Source organism: Onychomys torridus, chromosome 1, assembly GCF_903995425.1.
Source record: "Onychomys torridus chromosome 1, mOncTor1.1, whole genome shotgun sequence".
In the NCBI taxonomy this organism is placed as follows: domain Eukaryota; kingdom Metazoa; phylum Chordata; class Mammalia; order Rodentia; family Cricetidae; genus Onychomys; species Onychomys torridus.
In genome coordinates this window covers 84,998,629-85,012,368 of record NC_050443.1, presented here as the reverse complement: position 1 = coordinate 85,012,368, position 13,740 = coordinate 84,998,629, and the positions used below count along the sequence as shown (strand labels likewise).

General features: G+C 40.1%; 2 protein-coding genes across 2 annotated transcripts; both read right to left on the bottom strand.

The window, feature by feature from the left end:
- Positions 1-419: 419 nt before the first annotated feature.
- LOC118571133 (olfactory receptor 2AG1-like) lies at positions 420-1,370 on the bottom strand. Its single transcript, XM_036170052.1, has one exon. It carries the CDS (start codon positions 1,368-1,370, stop codon positions 420-422), a length of 951 nt encoding a protein of 316 aa, XP_036025945.1.
- A 9,875-nt stretch (positions 1,371-11,245) lies between these two features.
- Positions 11,246-12,193, bottom strand: LOC118572702 (olfactory receptor 2AG1-like). Its single transcript, XM_036172488.1, has one exon. It carries the CDS (start codon positions 12,191-12,193, stop codon positions 11,246-11,248), a length of 948 nt encoding a protein of 315 aa, XP_036028381.1.
- Positions 12,194-13,740: the final 1,547 nt, after the last annotated feature.

Below are 13,740 nucleotides of genomic sequence, written 5' to 3'. Positions count from 1 at the left end.
GTTGATTGATATCTTATCAAGAGTAGTGGATTTAAAATTCATGCAAGCCTCAAAAGTATTCTCACATTGATCTCTAAGAAACTCATTGAAGACTGACTACTCTTTTTTATATTTGGTATGGATGTAGGACTGAGTGTTCTTGTCTGAGTAATGTCCTTTACACCCTCATAAGCAGCTGCACAGGTAAACAGAGACTGACTTTTAAAGATAAAGCATAATTTTCAACAGTGTGAATCTCTTCTTGTGAAAAGCCACATGAAGACTCAAAGAAACTTTTATCAAGGAAATTTATAGTCCCTGCTTCTCTAGCAAAAGAAACATTTTTTACTGCCTTGGTTTCACTGGAAGAATTTCATATATAGCAGGAGTCTGCTGATGCTGAGTCAGAAATAAGTCTATAAGACGTCTATGAGAAGCCCCTAAAAAGTAGACTGTGTAGGCAGCAACCACTTTCCCAGGACTCTCCTCAAGGCCCCAATGACCTCCTTATTCCTCAGGCTATAGATTAGGGGGTTCAAAGCTGGGGTGACAACACCATAGAAAACAGAGAGGATATTTTCTTGTTCAGGACTGAGGTAGGAACTGGGCAGGACATACATGACTGTGAGAGCCCCATAGTACAGCCCAACCACAGTTAAATGAGAAGAACAAGTGACAAGGGCTTTCTTCCTTCCTTCATTTGAGGGCTTGTTGAGCACTGTGAGAAGAATTAATGTATAGGAAGTCAGGATGGCAGCAAGAGGTGGAATTAGGAATGCCACACCCATCACATAAACCATGAGCTCATATGTGGATGTGTCTGCACAGGCCAGCTTCAGCAATGGAGGGATCTCACAAAATAGGTGTCTGATCTTCCGGGATTTGCAAAAGGGATACTGCATGGTGTGGATGGTATATCCTAGAGCACTAAGGAATCCTAGGATCCATGATGTAGCTACTCCAAGCCAGCAGATGCTTGGCCTCATGAAGATCATATAGTTCAGAGGATGACAAATGGCCACATACCTGTCATAAGCCATGAAGGCCAGAAGGAGGTCCTCTGCACCACCCAGTGTCAATGCCAGGAACATCTGAAGGGCACAACCCCCTAAAGAGATAGTGTTGTCATTGAGCAGAAAATCCATGACAGCCTTGGGAATGATAATTGATGTGAGAAAGAAGTCTATGAGAGAGAGCTGCCCAAGCAAAAAGTACATGGGCACATGGAGTTGTCCATCCATGGTGATGACCAGGAGCAGCAGTCCATTGCTAGTCAGAGCCAATGTGTACAGGACTGTGATCATGGCACACAGCAGTTCAGGAGAGCCACTGTCATCTAGAATCCCCACCAATATGAAGACACTTCCCAAGGAAGAGTTCAAAGGCTCCATTTTGAGTCATTTCTTTAGCTGCCAAAATAAGATGGTTCAATTCAGTTTTGCTAATACGGACGTTGGTTTTGTAACATCAGAGTTTACTTAGGATACCCAACATGACTCCAGTAAGGTGATGTTTTTTTCCCACTTGTAAGTAGCTTTGCTTCTTGGTTTCCAAATTTCTAGTTAGCAATTGTATCTTAAAGAAAGATTGACCTAAGTGGACATCACATACTACAGTAATAATTTAAAAACAGGATGTAACAAGATGAAAATATTATACAAGATAGTAAACCTGAAGAAGTATCTTCCTAGGAGGACCAAACTATCTCTTTGTTAAGATTAATAAAACACCCCAGCATTCCCTTAGAGTAAATTTGGTTAGTACTTTTAATATTCCAGTTTGCTTTCTGCACAGATATATGAATTTAAATTAATTTAAATGCGAAATTCTCAGATAATACAGCGATGTGACTTTAATAAATTATTTCCATTGCCCATCCACATTTCTGCTCTTTTTTTCAAGATAGTGTGCAACCCTGGCTGTCCTGGAACTCACTCTGTAGACCAACTTGGCCTCAAACTCACAGAACTATGTCTGCCTCTGCCTCCTGAGTGCTGGGATTAAAGGCATGAGCCACTACCTCCCAGCTTGTATGGTCTTAAACAAGGTTTTTCTATGCAGTCCAATAAGAACATTTTGCCTCAACCTTTGCAGTGGTATTTTAAGTATGCACCAAACTGTCCAGCTCATTTTGTATACTTTGTAAGTCCACATTTGTTTGTAAAAAAAAAAAAATCTCACTGCAAGAACACAAGGTTGTCCACATTAATTACCTGTTTCAAAGCCCCACATTCTCTGTGAGCCTGAAATAGGATTACTGTCTAAAGCTAGGGGAAACTAAGTTTGAGAAAGTGTTGGGTTTATAGTTAAACCTTTATAATCAATGTGAACATGTTTTTATTTTAACAGACTACTGTACAATGCATGCCTGAAAAGACATAGAAATAAAAGATTTCTGCCCTTCATATAAAAATGGTTCTGTTTATGCTTAGGAGATATGACAAAATTCCACAAAGGAAGAGGTACTCTGTGATATTATGTGCCCAAATAATCCTATCCTAATGCAGCCATTGATCCCACTGTCCATGCTCCTTCCTGTAAATACAGAGCATTTGCACCAGATAGAAGGGGAATAGGGTTGGGGGAGTTTTCTTTCTGGAAAGCTGCTATTGAAGCATGGTGCCAACAGCCATGAAGAAGCTGAAAGGGGAGGGGTCTAATATTAACAGGAACCTTGGCTGTGCATCATGGAACTGCAGAGATGAAGCCAATTCAGAGCATGAAGTTAAAATGAAGGTAAAATGAAACATTTTGCATAAGTCATATAGTCACTTCTCTGCATATATACATGAACATTTCATTAGTCTATGTTGGCTTCTCTGGGGGCCAAGAATAGTTTGAGAATTAAAAGATATGAGAATGTGGAACAAGTATCTCATTAGTTCAGTCGGTCTTTGAAGGCAACCATCTATCTGATAGATATTATCAGAAGCCAGTGACATCTATAAGGTCTGAAGGTCTGTACTAAGATTCCTACCAGGAAGAGTTACTGAGGACTGAACTATTTTATGGAATCTATCAGTCCTAATGACCCTCTTTTCATATTTAAAAAATCAAAAGTAGATAGACCTAAAAGACCATGGATTTAATGCACTAGAAAACTTGACAGATGTTAAAGTGTTTAGATATTGCTCTTGACTCTAATTCTTGACTCACGTGCCTAAAACCTACATATGTCATTAAAAGAGACAAAAATTCCTTACCTTAGGTGGTGAGAAACCTATCTACCTGCTCCTGGCTTCACACTGGACTGTTTGACAATTAAGGGTGTTTTATTATAAACATTGGGAGGTCAGGTTTTATTTCTTCAGGCAGTTTTTGATTTGTTTAAAGTTTGTGAAGTTAATGCAGTATATTAGAAATCCATCTCATGTCAGGTGTCAGGGATGTGCTATTGGTTCCTTTCATCTGTAGACATCGATGAAAATGGCAATGGGGACAACCAAGCAACTAACAGTTTTTGGTTCGTCTTCAGACTGTTCTTGGGTGTCATGCTGAGGTTACCATGTTTCTGCTGCTGTCTGTGAACCAATATGAAAGTTGCAGGAAGGAAGTAGAAAACAATCTGATATTCAAAAGGCCCTGTCTTGTGCCATTAAACATCCCTGGAGCCAGGAGTACATCAGAGCCTTGTCTTTTATTCCCAAGACCTCCTCACTTCATTTTCCTATGCATATCTTTATATAGACCTATATATTATCTCAAATGACCCCCTTGAAAATGTTTACCTTGGAAACAAGAAAGTTAATGAGTCCTCTTGGGAATGTTTTCTGGCTTGTCTTACTAAGGCCTTTTGTTACCAGATGAGCTCTGAGGCTCTAGGTTTCTCCTACCATTGAATGTAGAACCCAATTTCCTTAGCCTCCCAACTGCTGCTGGGAGCTAAACAACACACACTCGAAGACCTTACCAGACTTTCCTAAGTTTCTATGTAATTCTAAACAAAAACCAAAATGTAACTGAATAGAACTGCAAAGGTTCATTCCCTTATGGTCATCAGCTTTCTGGTCTAGAGCATAATATTCTCTTCTCAAAATTTGTGGGATGCAGTTTTCCTTACTTTTTTTCCTTTTAGACTATTGCAATTAAACATGGATTTTCTGGGTTGTTGTGGAGGTGAGATTTTTTTTTTTTTCATTTTCCTCTAACAATCCAGCACAGCTTCTGTGCATGCTCATGTTTTGGTGCCATGAGTGATGGTTGAAGAGAGTTCAATTTTCCTTTTATTAAGCAAGAAAGCAGAAGGAAATCCATTCAGTACTAGAGTTGTTGAGAGTCAATATTAATTAAAATCATCTAAATGCTGTAGGAGATAAAAAAAAAACCTACTATATAAAAGACACTTAGATAACAATGGCAGTAAGTAATAGGACAGTGGAGATATGTTTTAAAAAATGCTTAGAGACAGTCTGGGCTGGCTGAAGGCATCCACAGGCCCTGCTGTGGATGGAAGTGCCATTCAGCTCAGGTGGGAAGAAGACACCCACTGTCCAGCCTGGAGTCCCCACATTTCTGTCATGCTGAAAGCATACAGACCTGGTCAGTGCTGGTAGGTCTCATTAGGATGAGAAGCTATATGGTGGAGAAACGGGAGAGAAAGTAGCAGAACAGTTCCCTGCTGTCAATAGAGACGTCTGGGCCTGGGCTGCTGCCAAGGTCCATATCTGCCATGGTCCATATTGTCTTACTGCAGCCAGGGTCTGTGTGGAGATCCATGACCCATGCTGCCAACAAAGGCCACTAGGATGCCCCATCTCTGGGCCACCACTTGTGGCCATGTTGGTGTCCGAGGGCAATGCCACCACTGGGGCTGTGCTGATCTGAGTGGCCTGTGCTGCCACCATGGTGTCATCTGAGTCTGAGTTGCTATTGAGAGTCATGTCTGGGTCCATGGCTTTATAGAAGCCAGGGTCTGAGTTGGTGTCCATGCCTCCTGCTATCACCAAGGGCTGTGCAGATGCCCAGTGTCTGGTCAGTCACCTGAGACCAGATTGGTGTTTCAGGTCATACTGCCACTGGGGCCATACTGATCTGAGTAGCCTGTGTTACCACAGGGACCATGGTGATGACTGGGCCTGAGCTGTTGTCAAGGGCTATGTCTGGGTCTGTGTTCCTGCTGTAGCTCTGGTCTGTGTTGATGTCCATGGACAGTGTTACCAAGGGAGTCATAGGAACCATGCATATTGAAGCCCAAGGGCCTTGCTGTGCCAGCCCCATCCTTCACTGGCCCTGGGATGGCTGGCCCTGGCACTCACTTGACACTGCATTGGGAATGCTGGCTCTGTACCTCATGGGAGAGCTGGCCCCTGTACTCAGGATAGATGGATTCACCCCTCTCCATGGGCATGGGAGAATTGTGCCTGATGGCATGGGCCTAGAAGAGCTGGCTCTACCCCTCCCCTGAGGGGGCACTCCCAGTCACCTAGACCGAGCACCTCAGGTACCACCCAGATCAATATCATGGGCCTTAAGTTGGTCCACCCTAACATCTACCCCATCTATGACCTGCTGCAGCATGTGAAGGAACTGGTCCTGTGGGAGGATAACTGCAGGATCTCCATGACTCAGGGTAATAGCAGAATATATCAGAGAAGTTTTTGTGAGGGTCCAGTGATGATGGTGTGCCAGAGGTCTTGAACTACACCAGTGAATCATTGCAATTAACATTTGCATGTGGGACTTATTGAACAAAAGGGTATTTTGTCTGTCACACTGATGTTCCCAATGCCACTAGGACAAATGAAAACGAAGAGGTCTTGGAGACACAGGAAAGACAGAAGAACAAGGTGAATTTTTTGCTTTGTTTTTAATTCTTTTTGGGGGTGAGTTCTTTAGGGGGGACACTTCAGGGGTGAGGGTTAGATATAGAGGGACTGGGAGGTGAGTGGGATTAAGGTGCATGATGTGAAATTCCCAAAGTATCAATAAAGAATTATATTATAAAAATACATAGAAAATAAAACTAAACACCTGGGAGTGGGTAGGGGTGGAGTTATATAGATACAATGCTTGGATATAAATTCCTCCCAAAACACATTTAAATCATCAATCCTATATAACTGTGAACATAACAGGCTATAACAATGACCACCCTGGCAAGATATGACCACTGTTGCAATGATTGAAGGAATGTATTTGGAGTAACCAACCATTTTTTTCATTGTATTTAATGCCTAATCCACAAGTTGAAATAAGTATCTGGCACTCACATCAGGGCCAAGAACTTCTTGCTAAATGGATCATAGGCCTGAGGGCAGAACCTACTATTATTACTCTACTAAATGAGCAGCACATTAAGCTGACTCTTAATAACTTGTCATTATAACCACAGATTTTTATCAGAAGAGTTTCTATTTGTAGATGATGATAATTAATACAGAGACTATAAATGGTCAAGGTTCAAAGAGACTACAGAATGATCATCCCTAAAGGGATCATCTATATCACATATTTTCTTCCAAGGCTCTTGGAGCACTGTGTAAAAAAGGTGTAGCACGAGCCAGGGGATCACCATAAGAAAATAATGTGTTCTGGAAATAACAAGGCAGTTATACAAGTGGGTTTATAACAGTTGAGGCAGCATGCATAAGACCTGCTCAAGTTGAAGCCAGACATAATCCAAACATGGGAAGGTGAGGTAGGCATGAAGTCTCACTCTTAGCTAAGGAACTATTGGCAGTTGATTGCTGCTCAAACAAATAGTCAATCTTCTTTAAGGGTGTGACTACCAGTGAGTTAACCATGCTCCAGTGGAAGGCCACACACCCAAGAGTTTATAGGATTTTCAGAGAGAGAGAGGAAGGGAGTGAGTAAGTAAGGGGGAGAGAGAGGAGAGAGAGAGAGAGACAGAGAGAGAGAGAGAGAGAGAGAGAGAGAGAGAGAGAGAGAGAGAGAGAGAATGCAAATTTGGCTGGGAAGGAAGGGAGGCTAGATGTTGGAGGAACAGAGAGAGGGAATATTATCAAAATACAGTGCTCAAACATATTTTTAAAAAACTAACCAAAAATGAGAAAAAATATTTTATTTTGTTTTGTTTTGTTTTTGAGCTGAGGATCAAACCCAAGGCCTTGTGCTTGCTAGGCAAGTGCTCTACCACTGAGCTAAATCCCAAACCGAGAAAAAAATATTTTAATGGTCAAAAATTATTCTTTGAAAATTCCCTAAGTGTATACAGCAAAATACATATCCTCAGTTTCTTTCCTTCAGATCCCCATGGATTCCTCAACACACTGTGTACTCTTTTTTAAAAACCCTTTAAAACCAACTAGTGCTGCCTGTATATGCACAGGTGTGTGGCAGTCCAATGGACATGAGGAGAAGCCTACCAGTTGTCCACATCTTCAAAGAATGATGATTCTTCTACACCCGGCAGCTATCAAGTGCCAAGAAACACCTTAGTTAGAGATAGAACCCTGATAATTCATTCCCCTTGTAGGCTTGAATTTGGGGTGACTTGATATTTTGCAATTTTTTTTTTTACAAGTAACTATAGTTTCTCCAAGTTCATGAGTGCATTGCTGCATCATGTCCAGAAGATAGAGCATTTCACGGTCCTTTCCCTATACACTGGCTCTTGCATTCTTTTATCCTCCTAATCCACATTATTCCCTGAGTCATGGTGTTGGGGTTAATGAAGAAGTTCCATTTAAAGCTGAGCACTCATAGTCACCTATTCTCAGCTCTTTGGCCACTTATCGGTCTCTTCATTAACTTTTCTTCACTACATAAAGAAACTTCTCTGATCAAAGCTGAGGACAAGCCAAATCATGGTTATACACAAAAACATTTAAGAAGGCAATTTCACAATATAGTTAATTTTCAAAATAGTAATAATAGATTCTACACTAGGGCCTCTGACCTCTGCAGACATGGACTTTAGGGAATGTTTAGTGTACCATGTCTGCCTGAATTCTGACCTGTGGATCAGGACTCAAATACAAACAGAATGGTTGCTCACACAGTAACAGTCGTATCACCAGTAGACCATACATATATATATATATATTGCCTACTGTGCCCGTATTATAGCATCGAGATTCCAGCACTGGATAAGACCACTTACAACTTTTCTGAACCCAGAAAGATTCTTGGTATCTTCAATTACTATCTAGTTAGTATTGAAGAAGTTTCCTGATCTGTTTGAGATTTGTTTCTTTATATCCTTCAGTAAAAGTTCATGATGTCTTCAGCAATATTGTTTTATCACGTAGTTATGATGAAATAGAACTTACATGCATTAATTTGGAGATCTCTGGGCCCTCACTGAACAGTAATTTTAGGAAGGTATTCTATGCCTGACACTGTGATTTTAATGACATATACCTTCTTGAAGAGCTACTGTTCTTGCAGGGTAGCTCCATTAGTGTTTCTTGTATAAACTCATGTTTTGATATGAGCTTACTGAATTGTGGGTTTTTGTAAGGCTTTTGGATGCATTATTACATTTGGTTAACTTAAGCACTCTATAACCCCATTCTCTATACCCATCCCTGCTTAAGTGTAATCCCCACAATCCTCCCTTCTTTTATATCAGATGTGTTCTACTATCATGCTTAATTACATTTTCAAAATTGTTTTTCAAAGTAGTAGATTTCCATGTGTCTTTCTCATAGAACCTCTCTTTAGGTTGACCTCCCCTTGACTTCCTCATCTCCCTTGCTCTTATTTGCCCCTCCCTGTTTAAACCCTTCTATCATCAGTATTCCACCTCTCTATGTTCATTCCATCTATAATCTCTCTACTCTATCTTAACACATCCCCATGATGACATTTTTCAGGACACATGGATTCTATATGAGTTGTGCACCAAGTTAAATGCACAAAGCAAAAGATTTGTAGCTTAGAAACCCATGTGGAAAAGAACATTCTGTGTTTGTTTTCTGGGCCTGAGTTACTTCAGTATGACTTTTATATACCATTTACCTGCAAACTTCACTTTTCTTTCCAGCTGAGTAATATCTTATTGTGTACACATAACACATATTCCATAGCCATTTGTATGTTGACAGATAACAAGTTTGATTCCACTTATTAGCTATTGTGAATTGAATGGCAATGAACATGGGTTACAAACCTTTCAGAATAGCTGTGCCATATGGTATTTCTACTTATATATTTTTGATAAATCTTCAGACTGATTTCCAAGTTGTGTACTAGTTTACATTCCCATCAACAGTATAGAAGAGAACTCATTGGTTGTGCTTTGTATTCCTGATGATGACCATTCTGACTGGGGTAAGATGGGATCTTAAAGTAGTTTTCGTTTTCATTTCCTAAATAGTTAAGGATGTTGAACACTTTTGATATGTTTCTTAGCCATTTGTATTTTTTTGTTTATAAAACTTTCTTTGAGAATTTCTTTAACATGGTTTGATCATACTCAACCCAAATCTGCTCAGATCTGTCTCCTCCTCTCTTTCCTATTCACCCAACTTAGTGTGCTTTTCATTAACCCTTCAAGGTCCATTTGTGCTCCTCAAATATTTTTAGAAGTGTGGTTGACTTTTCAGAGTCTACACTCTTAAAGAAAAATCTCGCCCCCCCCCCACCACCACCAGCAGCAGCTAACAACTACGAACTACTTCATGGGGGCAATTTGGTGCTGAAATACCCTACCCATACTGAGACTTCATCTTTTGGGTATTTTCATTGGTCTAAGGTGAGTTCATACATGCAACTTCCCTTGTATTCAGAGTATAATGTTTTCTTGTAGTCATCTACCACCATTGGCTCTTATAATCTTTCTTCCCACCCTCTACAATTATCAGTGAAACCTAGGAGAGATTAGGCAATATGAATGTTCCCTTTAGGAATCATCATTCTGCAGCCTCTTATTCTCTGGACCTTGGCCAGTTGTAGGTCTCTCTGTTAATCATCATCTACAAATAGATGAAAGTTGAGAGAAAAATCCCCTCCCTTCTAACAAACTCCCAGATCCACACAATCAAATCTTCCTTGTGGCTTCACGAACTCTTTATTTTAACTACTGAATTCAATTAGTGCTTCCGGTATGTGCATGTACATAGGGAAATCCACTGGTACATTGTCTTTACATCCAAATAAAATGCCATTGTATATGTGTGCTAGAGTTCCATTATCCATCTATCATTGATGGACCTAGGCTGCTCCCATTTCCCAGCTATTGTGAAGATAGCATCAATGAACATGAAAGATCAAGGACTTCTGAAGAATGAAATACATTCTTTCAGTATAAGCCCAGGAGTAGCATGAACATGTCATATGGGAGCTCTGCTTCTAGCTTCATGAGAAACTTTCAGACTACTTTTCAAAGTGGCTACAAAAGTTAAGCTCTCACTAACAGTATGTAAGTATTCTCTTTTCCCCATACCAATGTCAGTGTTTGTTGTCATTTGTATTCTTGATAGTGGTCATTTGACTTGGGTTTAAGAGACACAAGTTCCATAATATTATGCATATATATGGAGTACTATAGGACATTTTGACACATATATACATTACATAAATTTCATATCAGGCACATATACCAAGCATATAGACCCTTTGAAATTATTACTGTAGCTCAAGATGTGCTTGCGGAAAAATAGGAAAGCACAGTTTTGTTACTTCTGTTTGCTTTTATTATTCACAGTTTAGAAGCATAAATGTTCAATTAAATTCTCATCAGGGCAAAGGAAGAAGAAAGGAGAGAAAGAGAAGGAGGAAGCAGAGGAGGAAGAATGGAGGAGTCGGACAGAAAGAAAAGAGAAAAGGGGGCACCCACAAAGACATCTGTCAGGACATCCACAGAAGTTGCTCCTCAGAAAGAGAGTAAGGGTTAAACGTGGTTAAGTTTTACCAAATGGGAATGAGATGAAACTGTCACTATCAACACTAATTTTACTAAAATTAATTGCTTTAAAATTTATGCAAAGGTCAAGAATCTTCTGCTGCAAATACCTGAGAAATTTGCATGTATTCTTTCTGGTCTTGGTCTAATGTGTACTTAAATGGTCAAGGGTCATATCTAGGGGGTGATACATTTGGAAATTTTAGCTAAGCAGATACTTTAGAAAATAAAGGTTAGCTTTTAAAAACTATAAAAAAAGTAACTTTAAACATTATAAATCACATCGTATAAATATTTCATAAAGAGTAGAGTCAACAAGCAAGTGTACAGTCAAGTTCCAAATCTCTAATCAAAAGATATATTTTTTAGTGTTTTGTTTTACAGAGAGTATTTCATTTATAGCAGAAATAATCTGATTTTGATTAGAAATGAATGTTAGAAGGGAGCTATTGAAAATATTTAGAATGTAGACTGTGCTGGCAAAATTCGTCCTCCCAGGACTCTCAAAGCCCCAGTCACCTCCTTATTTCTCAGGCTATAGATGAGGGGGTTCAGGGCTGGGGTAACAATTGTATAGAAAACAGAGAAGATATTGTCTTGTTTGGGGGTGTGGAAGGAACTGGGCAGGACATACATGAAGGAAGCACCCCCATACCACATCCCAACCACAGTCAGGTGTGAAGAACAGGTGACAAGGGCTTTCTTCCTGCCCTCACGTGAGGGCATGTGGAGTACAGTGAACAGAATTAGTGTATAAGAGGCAAGAATGGCAGCAAGAGGGAGAAGTAGGAAGGTCACACCCATCACATAAACCATGAGCTCATATTTGGAGGTGTCTGCACAGGCCAGCTTCAGTAAGGGAGGGATCTCACAGAACAGGTGTCTGATCTTCCTAGATGTGCAGAAAGGATATTGCATGGTGTAGACTGTATATCCTACTGCACTCAGAGATGCCAGGGTCCATGCTATGACTACCCCAAGCCAGCAAATCCTAGGCCTCATGAAGATCATATAGTTCAGAGGATGACAAATGGCCACATACCTGTCATAGGCCATAAAGGCCAGAAGAAGGTCCTCTGCACCACCCAGTGTCAGTTCCAGGAACATCTGAAGGGCACAGCCCCCAAAGGAGATGGTGTTGTCTTTAAGCAGAAAATCTATAACAGCCTTGGGAGTGATAACTGATGTGAGGAGGAGGTCCATGAGAGAGAGTTGCCAGAGCAGAAGGTACATGGGAACATGGAGTCGGGCATCCATGGTGATGACCAGGAGCAACAGTCCATTGCTGATCATAGCCAACATGTAAAGGGCTGTGAATATGGCACAGAGCAGTTCAGGAGAGCCACTGTCATCCAGAATCCCCACCAAGATAAAATCACTTCCCATGGTGGAGTTCCAGAGCTCCATTCTGTGAATCTTCCTTATATTCCTAGGAACAGATCGCTCATTGAAATTTTTCTAATATGAACCACAGTTTTGTAACATAGGATACCCACCATGACTCCAATAATATTCTACTCTTTCCCACAGGTAAATATGTTTACTTCTCAATTTCCAAACATCTAGGTCTCAATTCTATCTTGATAGTAGAGCCATCTAATGTGACTATACGCTAATAATATCATTAGTAGGCCACCTTGTGGAAATATTACCCATGACATTCTACCTGAAGAACAATCCTTTAAGAAGGATTAATTACTTCTCTGTTAGGAGTAAAGAAATACTCTGTCAAGCAAGCACTTTAGTATAACTATTTGGCTAATGGCTTAGAGATCCCAGTAAGTTTCCTGATTAGACATTATTTGAGTGTGAATTTCCAATTGGTACAAAGATGTGATTTCACTAAATTATTTTGTTTTGTCCATATTGCTTTGTTGTCATTGCTTTGCACATTTTTGACAAGATCTTTCTATGTAGGATGGCCTCAATCCATGAACCTCTTGAGTCATTCTCTCAAATGATGAAATTTTAGACATACACAAAATCATCTGGTTTATTTTCTGCATTTCATAAGTCCACATTCATTTGAAGCAAATCCCTTTTGTATAGCACAGATTTTTTTCATATTAGTGACCTCTGTTGCCTATCCCTACATTCTCCATGACCTGAAGAGGATTATATCTGATACTAGGCAGTATTGTGTTTGAGAAAGTTTGATCTTAGAGTTAAATTTTTATAATTGATGTCAACATATCTGTTTTTAGAAAATTGTTATATAGTGTGTGCCTGGGAAGGAACAGAAACATAACATTTAAAAAATGAGTCTGGAGTCGGGTGGTGGTGGTGCATGTCTTTAATCCCAGCACTTGGGAGGCAGAGCCAGGTGGATCTCCATGAGGTCAAGGCCAGCCTGGGCTACCAAGTGAGTTCCAGGAAAGTCACAAAGCTACACAGAGAAACTCTGTATCAAAAAACCAAAAAAAAAAAAAAAAAAAAGAGTCTGTTTGTACCTGGGAGAAATGATGAAAAAGGAACTAAAGATTAGATATTCTGTGTAGTAATTAGCCCCAGTAATCCTACACCAATACAACCATTGGCTCTGATGTTTGCTTTCCCTGCTACAAGTGCTGAGCATTTGTACTAGAAAGAAAGGGCACAGGGATGTGAAGGAAGAGCTTCCTTTCTTATAAAGCTGCTATTGTTACATGGTGCCAAAAGCCATGGAGAAGCCAATGGGGGCAAGAGTCTAAGATTGACAGGAGCCTATGCTGCATATCACCAGACTGAACATATGAAGCCAATTCAACATGAAGCTAATGACGTGAAAATGAGTCATCCTTGTACAAATCACATAGGCATGTCATATGTATTAACATTTCGTTAGTTCCCACTGGCTTCTCTGGGGGTTATTTGTACCCTAACAGTTACAAGGTATGAGGCTATGAAACAAATATCATCAATTCAGTTGTTATTTTGAGGACATCCATCTTCTATCTGGTATGTATTATCAGAAT